At 36.2% G+C, this 13749-nt stretch overlaps 1 protein-coding gene across 1 annotated transcript; it reads right to left on the bottom strand.

The window, feature by feature from the left end:
* Positions 1–10551: 10551 nt before the first annotated feature.
* On the bottom strand, positions 10552–12929 carry LOC132119720 (forkhead box protein G1-like). The gene has a single exon (XM_059529917.1). It carries the CDS (start codon positions 12569–12571, stop codon positions 11564–11566), a length of 1008 nt encoding a protein of 335 aa, XP_059385900.1. The 5' UTR covers positions 12572–12929; the 3' UTR covers positions 10552–11563.
* Positions 12930–13749: the final 820 nt, after the last annotated feature.

Genomic DNA, 13749 nt, shown 5'->3' with positions numbered 1-13749 from the left:
CTAAATGCATAAATGTAAATCCATATACTGCTACATTTCAGCTTCAGCTGTGTTCCTCTGAACAATTAGTCAGATCCATACGTTCATTAAGTCACGTTTTACTCCCTATATCCGTCTGTCACGGAGGTCTGACAGTAACGTTTCGGACTTTTGTTGCTCACTATTGTGGAAATCTACAGGTGGCTCGCATTCGGAGTCCATTCAGCCTGTCAGACCCAATACATCTCAACATGACTGAACCAGGGGTGCACAGAGATTTTAACCCCGTCCCAGCCAAATAATATATCATTCAGATATGAAATGGTTTCATTAAACTATGAGTTTGGTTGCACCGAGGGCCATTCAAAAGCAAACCTTTGACGATTAATGAGAATTAATGTAGTTTCTTGCACCGTTGATTGGATCGCAGCTGGTTTTGTGCTCATTACGGGGTCAGAGCCCTTCATTCAGACCTCGTGCTTTAAAATAAACTGTTGCCCTTTTGATCAATATGATTTGTCACACATGAGCTGCTGAAACTGGACGCAGATGTTACAGAAGCTCGAGCATTCCCAGCGACCCGCAGGATTAGTGCTGTTTGTGTAACCCCTTCACCCCCGTTACGGGCTCTTCGTTACCCTGATTAGTTCACAAGTCGTCAAGCACATCAGGAGCGTCCGGAAAGACGTGTTTGTTATGACACACAGTTCGAGCTGGAAATGCATTTACAACTGTTAAGTTCTTAATTGGTCAAATGCATCTATTTTGGAGGCTATTTATTTATTAATTTTTGAAGAAAATGCTTGAAATTCTAGCTACAATTGTTGAGTTACATGTGATATCTAACTGTCTGATGTCAGGGAACTCACAATTGCGGATTCATTTGATCTTTTTGGTCATGTAAAATGTATTAAAATGTCACAAGGGTAATTAAAAATAAGTTATTATAAAGTTTATAACTAATTAGTGATTGCATTGCTGGTTGTGTGCTTATTTTTGGACACTTTTAACATATATGCTGTATATATAAAAATTATTATGTTTATAATATATTACTTTATTATATACTTTATATATGCTGTATTATTTTTTATAACATTTTTAGGGTAACAATAAGAAAACTGATTGGTGGGTGCAGGACACTATAGTTCATTAATGTAAGTGAGGATAGTGAAATAAAGTAAACTGTGACATATTAAACCAAAACATTCTTCATACAATGGACTATCAGTAAAACTGATAACAATTGGGACCAAAAAGGATTCAGACATTTGAAAAAAAAAAAAAAAAATATATATATATATATATATATATAGTATTGTATTTTTGGTGGAAGATTGATGAATATTAATGAATATTTAAAGTCTAAATTAAACATTAAACAATTGCTAAACAATATCCATCTTTAATTTAAAGGAAAAAGTAAAGCACTTTTATTTAGGATTTATCAAACTTTGACAAAAAGAAATTAGCAGCCTATATTTATATATATATATTTTTTTTTTATTTTTTTTAAATAAATGTCTGACCAAGTTTTGACCAAGTGATGCTCTTGAAAGGAGTGAAAGAAGAGGATGTGGTAAATTGTCTTCAGAGAAAAAGCTTCTCAAAAGGTCTTAAAGCAGCTTGAAGAATGGTAAGTGTACAGTACTACAAGGGTCATAGTTGCTGGTGGCAAGTATCGCGATGTGTGCTGAATGAGACTTCTTGAACGTGACTTCATAGCGATAAACATCTCACGTCGAAATTCTGACGCCAAAAGTTTCCCACTGAAAGCAATGAAGGTTGTAGTGCGTCGATATTGCGACGCCGAGAGGCACATTTGGCGTCATAAAAGTGACGCTAGGGGCGCTTGACCATGCTTCGGTTTTTGACGCCTTTGGAGTGAGAATGGGTTGGTTAACGTGAGACTCTTAACGGGCGATAAAAAAAAATATCGCCGTTAATCTATTCTCAAAGTTGGGTTGGGAGCTGGGTCTATACTAAGCAAGCTATGATGACTTTCACCTTGATATTTTATATAACCGACTGGCTGAGGCCAGCCTAAAAAGATGCTCAGGACAGTGGACGGGCCACTGCTGCGCATCGTCACGAAAGCTTATCTTTTTCACGTGTTTTTAAGCCTTACCGCTTGTCGATTTAAACATTAAAGCATCCAAACACAAGACGCGGAGAACAGAGCTGGTTACTCGCGCGCTGTGTTCGGTGTGGAGAGAGAGAGAGAGAAACACTGAACCGAGCTCTCTTCTGAGAAGTTCTCCTCGAAGTCCCTCCTGCACCTGAACGAACAAATACAAATCGCAGTTTGAACAAACAAAAAGATGTGAAAGAGCCCAATTCAGTTCTCGCGGTGTTCTGGTGTTCAGGGCTCACGCAGAGAGAGGCGTCTCAAAACGCTTGAACACCGAATTTGCTTATTTTTGCTCTTGTGCCGACAAATAAATACAAAATATGTCAAAATATCCACCTTGGAAATTATGCTCGAAAAAACTGTCAGTTATTTCTTAAGTGAAAGTAAACAGTTGAGGAAAAGAATGGGATGTAACTGACAGTTTCGAGCATAATTTCCAAGGTGGATATTTTTTATATTGGATGTGTTCATCGTCTCTTAAAGTGACCGCGCCTAATTTAGCTACTGGCTGCTGTAATGTTAATCCAAGACAATGAAAATGAAAATCACTCACTGCTCTTGACTGAATTACTTTGTAGTTTTAACAGTCAAACCAAAAATTATTGACACCAGATATAATTTTTGGTAAATATAGCAAAACTGTAATAATGTGAGAAATGTTGAAGGTGTCTGAATAAATGTAGGTTTGATTGTATATTTCATACGCACTGCAGACGGAGTATGTGTGAAACAGGCGTAAGGTTGTTTGCACCTTGTGCAATGTGGAATTAGTTTACAGCTTTTTCAAGCACTTTGTGATGCAAACAGGAGATGAGCCCCTTTTCTAATGCACCACCTAGCTTGATAAACCCCTTTTCAAAGACTTACTGTTTGTCAATTTTATTTGGGTATTTTGGTACCCACCACTAATACATACATACATAAAGTCAAACCAAAAATTTAGGAGAAATATACATATACATTTACATATATATATATATATATATATATAAAAACTAATGACAAAGTGGAATGGTCCTAAAATAATTATTTTAAATTATTTTTACCTTCTGGTCCACCATGGGTTAATTCTCGGCTCTTAATGGCTCTTCTCAGAGTCAAGTAGGTTTGAGGGGTTTCACATTTAGGAAACACACCCTGTCAGACCTCATCTTGGACGACTCCAGGACGGATGTAGAGTACATATAACGATGTGCTTTTGACTGAGAGTTTTAGCCAGATATCTCACCTCTTGGGTAAGTTACACCTTTAACCCATTTCATGGACTCATTTAATAATTATTCATTTAACTAAATAATAATAATAATAATAATAATAATAATTTTGCTTATATAGCTAGATTTGGTTTAAAAACTGTCTAATTTCTGCATGGTAACACTTAAAGTATTTACATATAATGCATTAAAACGGAACTCACAACGTATGTAATGCATTATCTCTCTTCATAAATAATTGTATAAGTTAAAATGCAATAAAATATTTGAAGGTTTGTTATGTTTTAAAGGTGTAACAATATATTAAGAAGTATTCCTTATAATTAAATCATGAGATCATGCATTGCATTATAAGGTGCAATAATTTCTTTTTAAAGGTTAAAAGTAAGGGATTACTCTTTATTTTTCTGTAATTTAATTATAGTTACTTCTAATGTTACTGCATTAAATACTGTGTATAGAACAATTTTATATTAAACAATAGTGTATTTAACATCTAATGTTAAAATGCATGTTTTATTGTAACCTTCTCCCTTTAAATACTTTGTTCAGTTCAAGAAAAATGTATGCAATTTTATATTAATTATTTACAGAATTAAAAGAGCAGTCCATGTTTGTTCTTGTATATTGTTCGACTGTTGATATGCAATTTAGAAAGATATTAGTAATAAATAATGCAAAGCATTTTAGAGAGAGTCATTTGAACCGTATTCTAATGTACAGTATGTAATTAGCTAGTAATTAATTTTTTTTTACAATGCATAATTAATGCATAAAAAATAAATTTATAATGTATTAAGGCTTTAAGTGGGTTACTGAATTTCCTTTTAATTTAAATTTACTTGTTTAGGCACTGAATACATTTGACAAACTTCACTTTATGTAAGTGTCAATAAAAAAAACTTGTGCACTTATAAAAACACAGTTTATACTGAATGCATGGTGTATTTGATGGGTTGTATGTTTGGCCTTGAAAGGTTTAAGTCATAAACACAAGCAGAAATGTAGTACATTTTGGCAAAAGGATTAGCTAGAGGAAGTGTTGGTGTGTGGTGTGAGTTCATGGGAACAAGAGATTTTCATGAAGGCCTGTGACCTGCGTGGCCTGAATGTTTTGTCAGCCGACATGCAGAACGTGAAGGTCTTGGTCTTTTCTCTGGAGTCTTCACACGTCATGCTTGAACGACACACAAAATGGCTTCTACTAATGGACGCGCTTTATAGTAAATGGCGCCTGTTTACGTTGCTCAGGATTGTGTGTACTCTATACATCACAATGCTTGAGCTCGCTGGAAATGTGTTTTTCATGTCTTGTTGCTGTGGCTAAAAAAGAGAAATCGCTAAATTGTGCAAATAAATGTTGCATGCTTTCAAGCAGAGGTCAAAATCTCATCGTCTGTGATGTTTTAAACTGATGGTCTCTATTGTGCCATATTGGTTTTAGGATGTTTTTCTGTTCTTTTCTTTTTTTTTGCAAAGACCCACTTTGTAAACTCCTGTGTTGGTATTGATAAAATCTATGCACAATATTTTTTTTTTTTTTTTTTCAAATACTTTTTGCAAATTTTGCAATTTTGTTTTGTTTTGTTTTTTGTGCTGTTGTTGTGGAAGTAAAAATAAAAATGTTTGATCTACATTTAATTCTACTAAAAACTCAGGCCATTAGGACATTATAAACATTTAAAAATATATATTGTTAGAAGCTCTGATTTCTTAAAAGAAATTTTCTTTAGTTTTTTATTTTTATTTAGTATATTTACATTTAATTATTTTTTTAAATTATTTTTTTTAATTTTATTTTATTAATGTTTTTATTTTATCCTGATTTGCCCTGGAAATAGTTTTAAACATTGTATTTTTACTTAATCTGTAACTTTTCATTTATTACATAAAATTTAATTTGTAATGTTTGTTTTTTATGTCAAATACTGTTACTTTAAGACTTACATTTTTGTATATTTAATTAATCGTAGTTCATAGTTGGTCTATTCTCATCTTTATTGTCTTTATTGTATTATCTACAGTGATGCCATAAAAGCATTTTGAACTAAATAAACATGGTCGAGGTAATGTGGATGTGTTTGGACAGCTTCTATTGTCTTTTTTGTGAATATTATCCCTTTATTCAATTCACTCTGATGCAAATATTAATGAAACTTTACCTTATAGTGGATTATGATGTGTTTATTTCAATACAAACACCAGTCTCACACTGCAATTATTATTCTACTGACTGGTTATCCTTAATTCAAGTCTGTGTGTTAATTGTGTAGGGTTTTTCACTATTATGTCCATCTGACACTAAAGGCATTCAGAGGCTGTTTTGATCCCTAAACGACCCATAATGCTCTTCGCTGGTACGTAGAGGAAAGACCTTTGCAAATTAAGAGCGGTTTTGTCTCCAGTGACCTGAAAAGGAAATGACTCACCCTCAAGTCATCCTAGGTGTGTATGACTTTCACATGACTTTTGTGTATGAGTTATTTTTAAAATTGTCTTTGATCTTTTAAGCTGTTTAATGCCACTCAGCGGGTTGTGCACTGCATCGGTCAAAAAGAAGAGAAATAAAAAGCGTCCATCCATAATGAAAAGTGTCTCACATGGCTTACATTTTAAATATGGATATTTTTCTTACAAAAACACATCGATTTGCTACAGGAGGACTTTGTTCACCCCCCGGAGACGTGTGGGATGCTCTTTATTAAAGGTATACAGTTGGTGTTTCCCATTGACTTCCATAAGAAATACTATGGAAGTCAATGGGAACCACCAACCGTTTGATTACCAGCAATCTTCAAAATATCTTCTTTTACGTTCAACATAAGAAAGCAACTCATACAGGTTTGGAACGACATGAGGGTGAGTAAATGATGACAGAATTTTCATTTTTGGGTGGACTATCCATTTATTGAAGAACGCTTTTTATTTCACTTCTTTTGGACTGATGCATGCAACACCTGTTGAGTGGCGTTTAACAGCTTATATTTTTAAGATAACTCCGACTGGATTCGTTTGAAAGAAGAAAGTCATATACACCTAGGATGACTTGAGGGTGAGTAATTTATGGGCTGATTTAAGTTTTTTGGGTGAACTAACCCTTCTGTCAAATGAGCTCTGGAAGGGTCTTCCCTTCATACAAAGACACATATACACTTCCACTTGAGCAGACACACTTACAGACACTTGAAATCCCAAAATGACTTATGTGGCAGACGCTAGTGGGCAGTATATGGGCCACAGCTGCGCATCTTACGAAAGCTTATCATTTGCAAGTGTTTTTAAGCCTTGTCAGTTTAAACAATCAAAAGGGTTTAAAGCAATCATACACAGGAAAACTAAACTGAGTAGCCTACTAGCAAGCAGTGCTCTCCTTCACGTCCTCCTGCACCCAAACTAACAAATACAAATTGCAGTTCAAACATGCAAATAGAAAAAGATGTGAAAGAGCCCAATTCAGCAGTGAAACGCGTTCAAAGCCTTAAACACCAAAACAGGACTCTTCTTACTCTTGTACCGACAAATACATACAAAATTATGTCAAAATACAATAGTAATTGGAGAGTATAATCAAAAACACTGTGGTTACGTCTAGGGGTGCACCGAAATTTCGGCCGCCGAAAATTTTCGGCCGAAATGGCATTATCGGTTTCGGGCCGAAATAAAAAAAAACTGCCGAAAACGTAAACCGAAAATGAATGTCACCCGCCCCTCCCATCCGTGCGCAAGCGCTTAGGTTTCACTCACGGTCGAGCTGTTATCACGCGTCTGCCTATCAAAGATTAAGCATGTCAAAGGGCTGCCACAATCAAAAAAAAGCTTGTCACAAAAGCTGCACAATCGATCGGACCAACCAACACAAGTTTCGAAAACGAAAATAGGGAATCGATTTTAACGGCCTTCTCTCGGAGCGCGTCCAGCTCGCCACCTATACGCTCGCAGCGAACGCGCGTCACACAGCAACGGCAGGTTCTGACACACACACACACACACACACACACACACACAGCCTATTAGTGCATAATATCAATGTAGCCTTCAGTAATGTTTTTCATTGATGTTATGGCAGTCCACATTGCTGACTTGTGCGCGTCTCAAGCGCCCTCTTTACGTTCGCCCTAATGCCTGTTTAGTTGTCGGTGGATTTGCCTATATTTGGCGTTGAAAAACGGATCAACGCCAAATATAGGCAATTTACTAACGATTCATTGAACACTTTGCCTATGTCTCAAAAATCGAACAGGATTTTTTTTTCACAAAAGTGACAGCCCTATACGAGAGGACACCAAAGTTGCAATATGTAGCATTTGTTCTGCAAAAATCTCCACAATTGTGGATTTTTTTTGCACAATTTTTAAAAAACTATTTTATTTGATGGAACATAAAACTTGAAGAATAATTATTATTTATATTTATTGTTAAAAATATTTTATGTTTTGTTATGTAACTGTTAATAAAAGTTTGATTATTATATTGTGATTTTTCAATTCAGATCCATTAAATCCAAGCAATATATAAATACGTTTTTAAAAGAAGCCATTTTCGGCTTCAGTTTCGGTTTTCGGCCAAGTGCATCCTAAATTTTCGGTTTCGGTTTCGGCGCAGAATTTTAATTTCGGTGCATCACTAGTTACGTCTAAAGTGAAAGAAAACAGAGAAATAAATCGGATGTGTATGATTATAATGGATGCATTGTCTCTTAAAGTGACAGCGCATAATTCATTAGCTGCTGTGTTAATCCAAGAAAATGAAAGAAAGAAAATCACTCACTGCTTTTGACTGAAATACTTTGTAGTTTTAACAAGAATCAATCCAGAGTCAGACCACAAATGTATTCAGACACCAGATACATTTTTTTATATTTTTTTACTGGTGGGTGCAGAACACTTTAGTTTAAGTATAGTAAATATAGTAAAATAAAATCAACTGTGACATTATACAAAAAAAAAAAAAAAAAAAAAAATATATATATATATATATATATATATATATATATATATATTTTTTTTATTTTTTTTTTTTTTTTTTTTTTTTAACTATGTCAGTAAAACTGATAAATAATTTGGGTATAAAAAAATATTTTAAAAAAATATTCAGACACTTTGTCCTGACCAAGTTTTGCTTAAGTGTTTTTTCTTTAATTGCTAATGTGAACTTTTTACACCACATACTAAACTGAATTAAGCACTGCTTGGTAATTGGTCAACAAAGTATTGATAGTTGTGTAAATATAGTCATATTAACAGTTGTCTGAATTTTTGGTTGATTGTAATCCATTACATTCCTTTGATATATCAAAGTTATCTGACAATAACTAAGCCAATGTTGTAGGAGCTGAGTTGAATCTATCCTGTGTTAAGCCGCTAAACCTGTCGTGACGTCATGACGCGTCTTGTGGGTGAAATCTTGATAGATTTTAAAATATGAAGGACCAAAGCAGCTCAAAGTATTAGACGATTTCAATAGGTTAATTTATTTGTATTTAGTTATTTCTGATTAGGCCTACTTTGGTTCTCCCCAGAAAACGAATTGGATCTTGTTTTATCTTTTTTTTTTATTCGTAGTCTTGCTGCATTTAAAACCTAAATACCTAAATGCAACGGGGTTTTTATTTATTTATTTATTTATTTGTAAATATTGTTTGGACGAGGCAACATAGATGACTTGGCATCTTTCTTCCCTATTAGGATCCTTATGCTTCAGATGAATGTAAAATAAATAAATAAACACCTAAATAAATACGTATAATAGTCTTTAATAGTTTTTTTTACTAAAATTTAGCGAAAATAAGCCGACTTTTGTTTCACAACAATCTAAACAACAATCTAAAATAAATGCATAAGTAAATAAATAGATACATGAACACTGGGCCTTGATTGAATTTGAAAAAAAAAATCAGTAAAACAAAAAAAAAATTATAATAAAAATATTTTATCGGTTATCTCATTCGGTTCTAAATCATAAGATTCAAAAAGCAAATAATTATTCTACTTTATAATTATTCGTTCAGGTTTTTTTTTTTTACTGTAAAGTTAATTTTAAAAAAAACAAGTTTATTCCTTTAATGTCAAGCTGTTACATTTATTAACGTCCTTTGTTTCAGATTAATAAAAAATAAATGAACCAATAATACATATATTGTGACACGCCAACAATCTTTGTTAACACTTTACAATAAGGATCATTAGTTAACATTATTTAACTACTTTAGTTAACATGAACTAAGCATGAGCAATACTTCAACACCATTTATCAACCTTAGCTAATGTTAATTTCACCATGTAGTAATGCATTATTAAAATCAAAAGTTGTGCTTGTTAACATTAGTTAATGCACTGTGAATTAACACGAAAGACTGTATTTTCATTAACTCACATTAACAAAGATCAATAAATACTGTAATACATGTATTGTTTATTGTTTGTTCATGTTAGTTAATACATTAAATTATAGAACCATTACCACTACTTTTATAACTAGCAGTGGCTTCCTTTACTGATTGATTAATTTTCTTGTATTTGTAATATTCGAGTCAGGAGTTGAGATAGGAACAGAGCTGTAAACTGATCATCTTTGTCCGTGAGTCCCTCCCTCTGAACGTCTGTCCGAGCACATTAATGTCTCTCCTGCTCCTCTGAAGGTGTCTGGGGGTTTTGGGACTTCATATTGTCTGTGCCTCAATGAGAGTTTCACTTGTGCTCGATCCAGGACACGTGGAGCTGAAGTTTCAGGAACATCTGGACAGTAAGTTCAGCATTATTTCTATTGGAAATGGGTCAGAATGACGCAGGTGAACCGATTTAGCTGATTGTTCGCCTAAAGCCAGTTATATCTCAACTAGGCCTATTTATTATTCATTTGGCACGTGAAAACATCGCATTAGTTCGTTAATATTATGAATTAGTCATTTGTCTGTATTGGCTCAATGGCGCTATGAAATTTCTGAATTAAATCGTTTAAATGGAGGCACTTTAAACTATACATGCATCATAAATTATTAGCCTATCAGTGGCGTAATAATGTTTTTTATTGCATATTGTGTTGTACGACAAAAATATTCCAGTATAAGACCATATTTAACATTTCTAGCATGCATATCAAATGCATTAATAAATGCATTTAAAATAATGTGTGTGAAGCTAAATGCATTAAAACCCTCGAGCTGGTGATTTATGGTGGCAAAAAAAGCGAATTTGTGTTGCATGGCTAGAAAAGACTCGTTTGAATTCATACAGAAATATTCCAATACTTTATTTCTTTGTTCTGAACTGAAGTTCAGGCATATATACATGAAAAAAGACAAACAAGTACAAATCTGCACATTAAATGACTCACGACTAAAGATGCAGAACTATAAATCACATGTTGGTTAAAAGGGCAATAAAGAGAAATCCCATTTCTGATTTGCACAGAGAGTTAGAATAATGGCTTCAGAAGGTAATGATAGCAAATTGATGTGCAGGGATGTTATATATAAAAAACAAAACAAAACAAAAAAAAACATTAATGATCTGTCTTTGGTGCTTAATCACCTCCTTGCATAAAAAACTGTTTTACTGTTATGTGTGTAAACAAATCCTCGGTCGTCACAGTATTTTATGTGACAGTATACATGTATAAACTGATCCCACACTCAGTTCATTTAAACCAGTGCTTTAATTCAGTAGCTTAGCTTTACTACAGTAAGACCCCTCTGAACACATGCCCACACTAACCGACAGGCGAATTCATAAAACTTTGCATATAAGTGTATTTTTTATTTGTTTACCATATTTCAGGTTTACACAGCTAATAATAATAATAATAATAATAATAATAATAATGTTTCATTGTCAGAACGCACACCTGAGACGGTCCGAGCGCTCAACCCTGATTTAAGATATTAAGGCGCATTCACAGTTTGAGAAATAAATAAGTATTGGAATTATTCATTCTAAACGAATAATAAGTGCCAAACATCTAATAATAACGCTATCCCACAGTAATAAGGGATAAAAAATTACATTTCGAATAAATACAAACCATCATTCACAAAGAAATACTATAAATAATACTTTAAAAAAAGAAAAAGAAACACATACGGTTATTGCCTTTGGCATAACATGATGCTACTATTACAAAATAATCTTAAATAGACAAAAAAAAAAAATCCAGACGCACAGTCCTCACACAGAAGGAAAGCTTGCACGTTTCGGTTTTCGAGGAAAGTTTGGATATTCCCATTGGAGAGGGCGCGCAACGCTCAGCTTAGAAACGAATTGGGCGCGATGCGTTTGTGTTGAGAGAGAAGTCCGCTAGAAAGCGGTGCTGTGAAGGACGGTAAGCTAGTTCTTATGGAATCCGACAGCAGCGGGGACGGAGAGCTGGAGATGCCGTATCCCGGCGCGCTCGGGAGCGGCTGTGGCTGCTGCGCGCCCGCTACGAAGTATCCATTGTGCCCTGAAAGTAATCCGGCGGCGGACGACGGAGACACACCGTACCCGTTGATACTCCCGCTAGAGGCTCCCAGAATGGGGCGAGACATATCCCCGTTCCCGAGCGGCTCGACCCCCGGGAGAAACGATCCGTACGCGTGTCCTTGGTTTAGAAATCCGTGCGTGGAGCCGTTATAGTGCGAGTGGTGGAGGGGTAAAAACGGAGACAGCTGCCAGTAGAGCGGGTTGCTCGGGCGTTCGCCCAGTCCGAGTCCGAGGGGCGCGAAGCGGAGGCCCCTTTTCATCACCAGCTTGCCGCGCGAGGTCGCCGAGCGCCGGCGGAGCTTCCCGGTGGTTCCGCCGATAAACACATCATCGCTGGAGGGGTCCAACATCCAGTAGTTCCCTTTCCCGGGATCATCGTAATGCCGCGGGACCTTTACGAAGCACTTATTGAGGCTCAAATTGTGCCGGATGGAGTTCTGCCAGCCCTGCTTGTGCTCCCGGTAATACGGGAAGTTCTTCATGATGAACTCGTAAATGCCGTTGAGCGTGAGCCGCTTCTCGGGACTCTGTCTGATCGCCATCATGATGAGCGCGTTGTAGCTGAACGGAGGCTTGTCGAATTTCTTTACCTTTTTAGACGGCTGTTCATCCGCGTCTCGCAGCGCGGGCTCGATCTCGGACGCTTCCGGGGGGTTGTCTAAGTCCTGGACGGGTGCCGGGCTGCCGATGCGCTCCGCGGTCTCCTCGTCAAACTTCGATGGGAGTAACAGACTCTTGATGCTGAACGATGTCGACTTCTGCACCATGGTCGGCTCACTCTGATCTCCCATACCTGACGATGGACAAACAAAAGCCGTGGTTTAAAACGCAGGAGGTCAGGGGCGCGAGCGCGGGGACGCTGCATGCATGACAGCACTTTTAAGACAGAAGACGCGACGCGCGGGCTCGAGAAATTGGTGATTAACCAGCGCTCGGTCTTACCAACTACCTCATCGCAGGAGAGGGAGGAGGAGCTCTTCTCTTGCTGGAAGCTGGACAGTAGTCTCGGCTCACTCCATCATAATGCTCGGAGAGCCCCGTGCGCGCTGGAGTCTGGAGAGAGTCTCCTGTGCGTCACCGATCACGTAGCCTGAATAGGAGGGACAAATAATTGCTCACACATTACCTGAATCGCTCTAACATACAGTTTAAATGATCCGAACCTAACGTTACTGATTCTGAGTCGGACAGTTTTGCTGAAGGCACTCTTAATAAAACTTCGAAGGGATTCAAATTAGGGTTTTAAATAATACGGCCCTAAAACTTACATGCTATCCTGTGTGATCCAATACAATGTTGTGTATTATTATGACCAATCCAAGCCTATTGATTAGTAGGCTTTCCAAGAATAATAATGGATAATGCTCTCATTTACGTAGAAATGGACTTTGGCATGCTAGGAATGTGTTTGACTTGCATAGTTTTGGCGTGCATATGATACGCATCTACCCCACACCCTTAATCCTAACCACTACATATCATATTCACGCAAAAGTCTATTTCTGCATATAAATAGCACGCCAAATTGAAACGGAAAATCGTGCTATTGATAAGCATTTTCATGAGACTCACATTGTGCGTAAAAGCGCGAAGGCTGAGCCAAGTGCGCCTCTAGTGTCACAAATCCACGGAGATCCTGTTAGAGGAGTGCAGAAGTTATGTTTGTCTAATTTATGGCATTTTTAGATACCAGTGTGACTCCAGTGCGCTGCGTTCAGTCATCTCAAACAGGATGCGCAATGGTTTCTTACTGTTGTTTACTTGTTCGTTTGTTTTTTAATCGATCAGTTAGTCTGTTATTTTGCTCAAATTGCATTAGAATAATCTTAATTACGCGTCTAATCTATAACATCTTTTTAATTTTAAATTTCGAATATTGCATTCTGAAAAAAATGTTATAATGTTTAATTATTAATTGTTTTCTTGTCTGAAGGCTGCTTGCATCTCTTGCTGTATTGTAGCAATACCG

Source organism: Carassius carassius, chromosome 38 (assembly GCF_963082965.1).
Source record: "Carassius carassius chromosome 38, fCarCar2.1, whole genome shotgun sequence".
NCBI lineage: Eukaryota > Metazoa > Chordata > Actinopteri > Cypriniformes > Cyprinidae > Carassius > Carassius carassius.
Note: the sequence above shows the minus strand (reverse complement) of the source record. Positions and strands in the feature narration are given on the sequence as shown.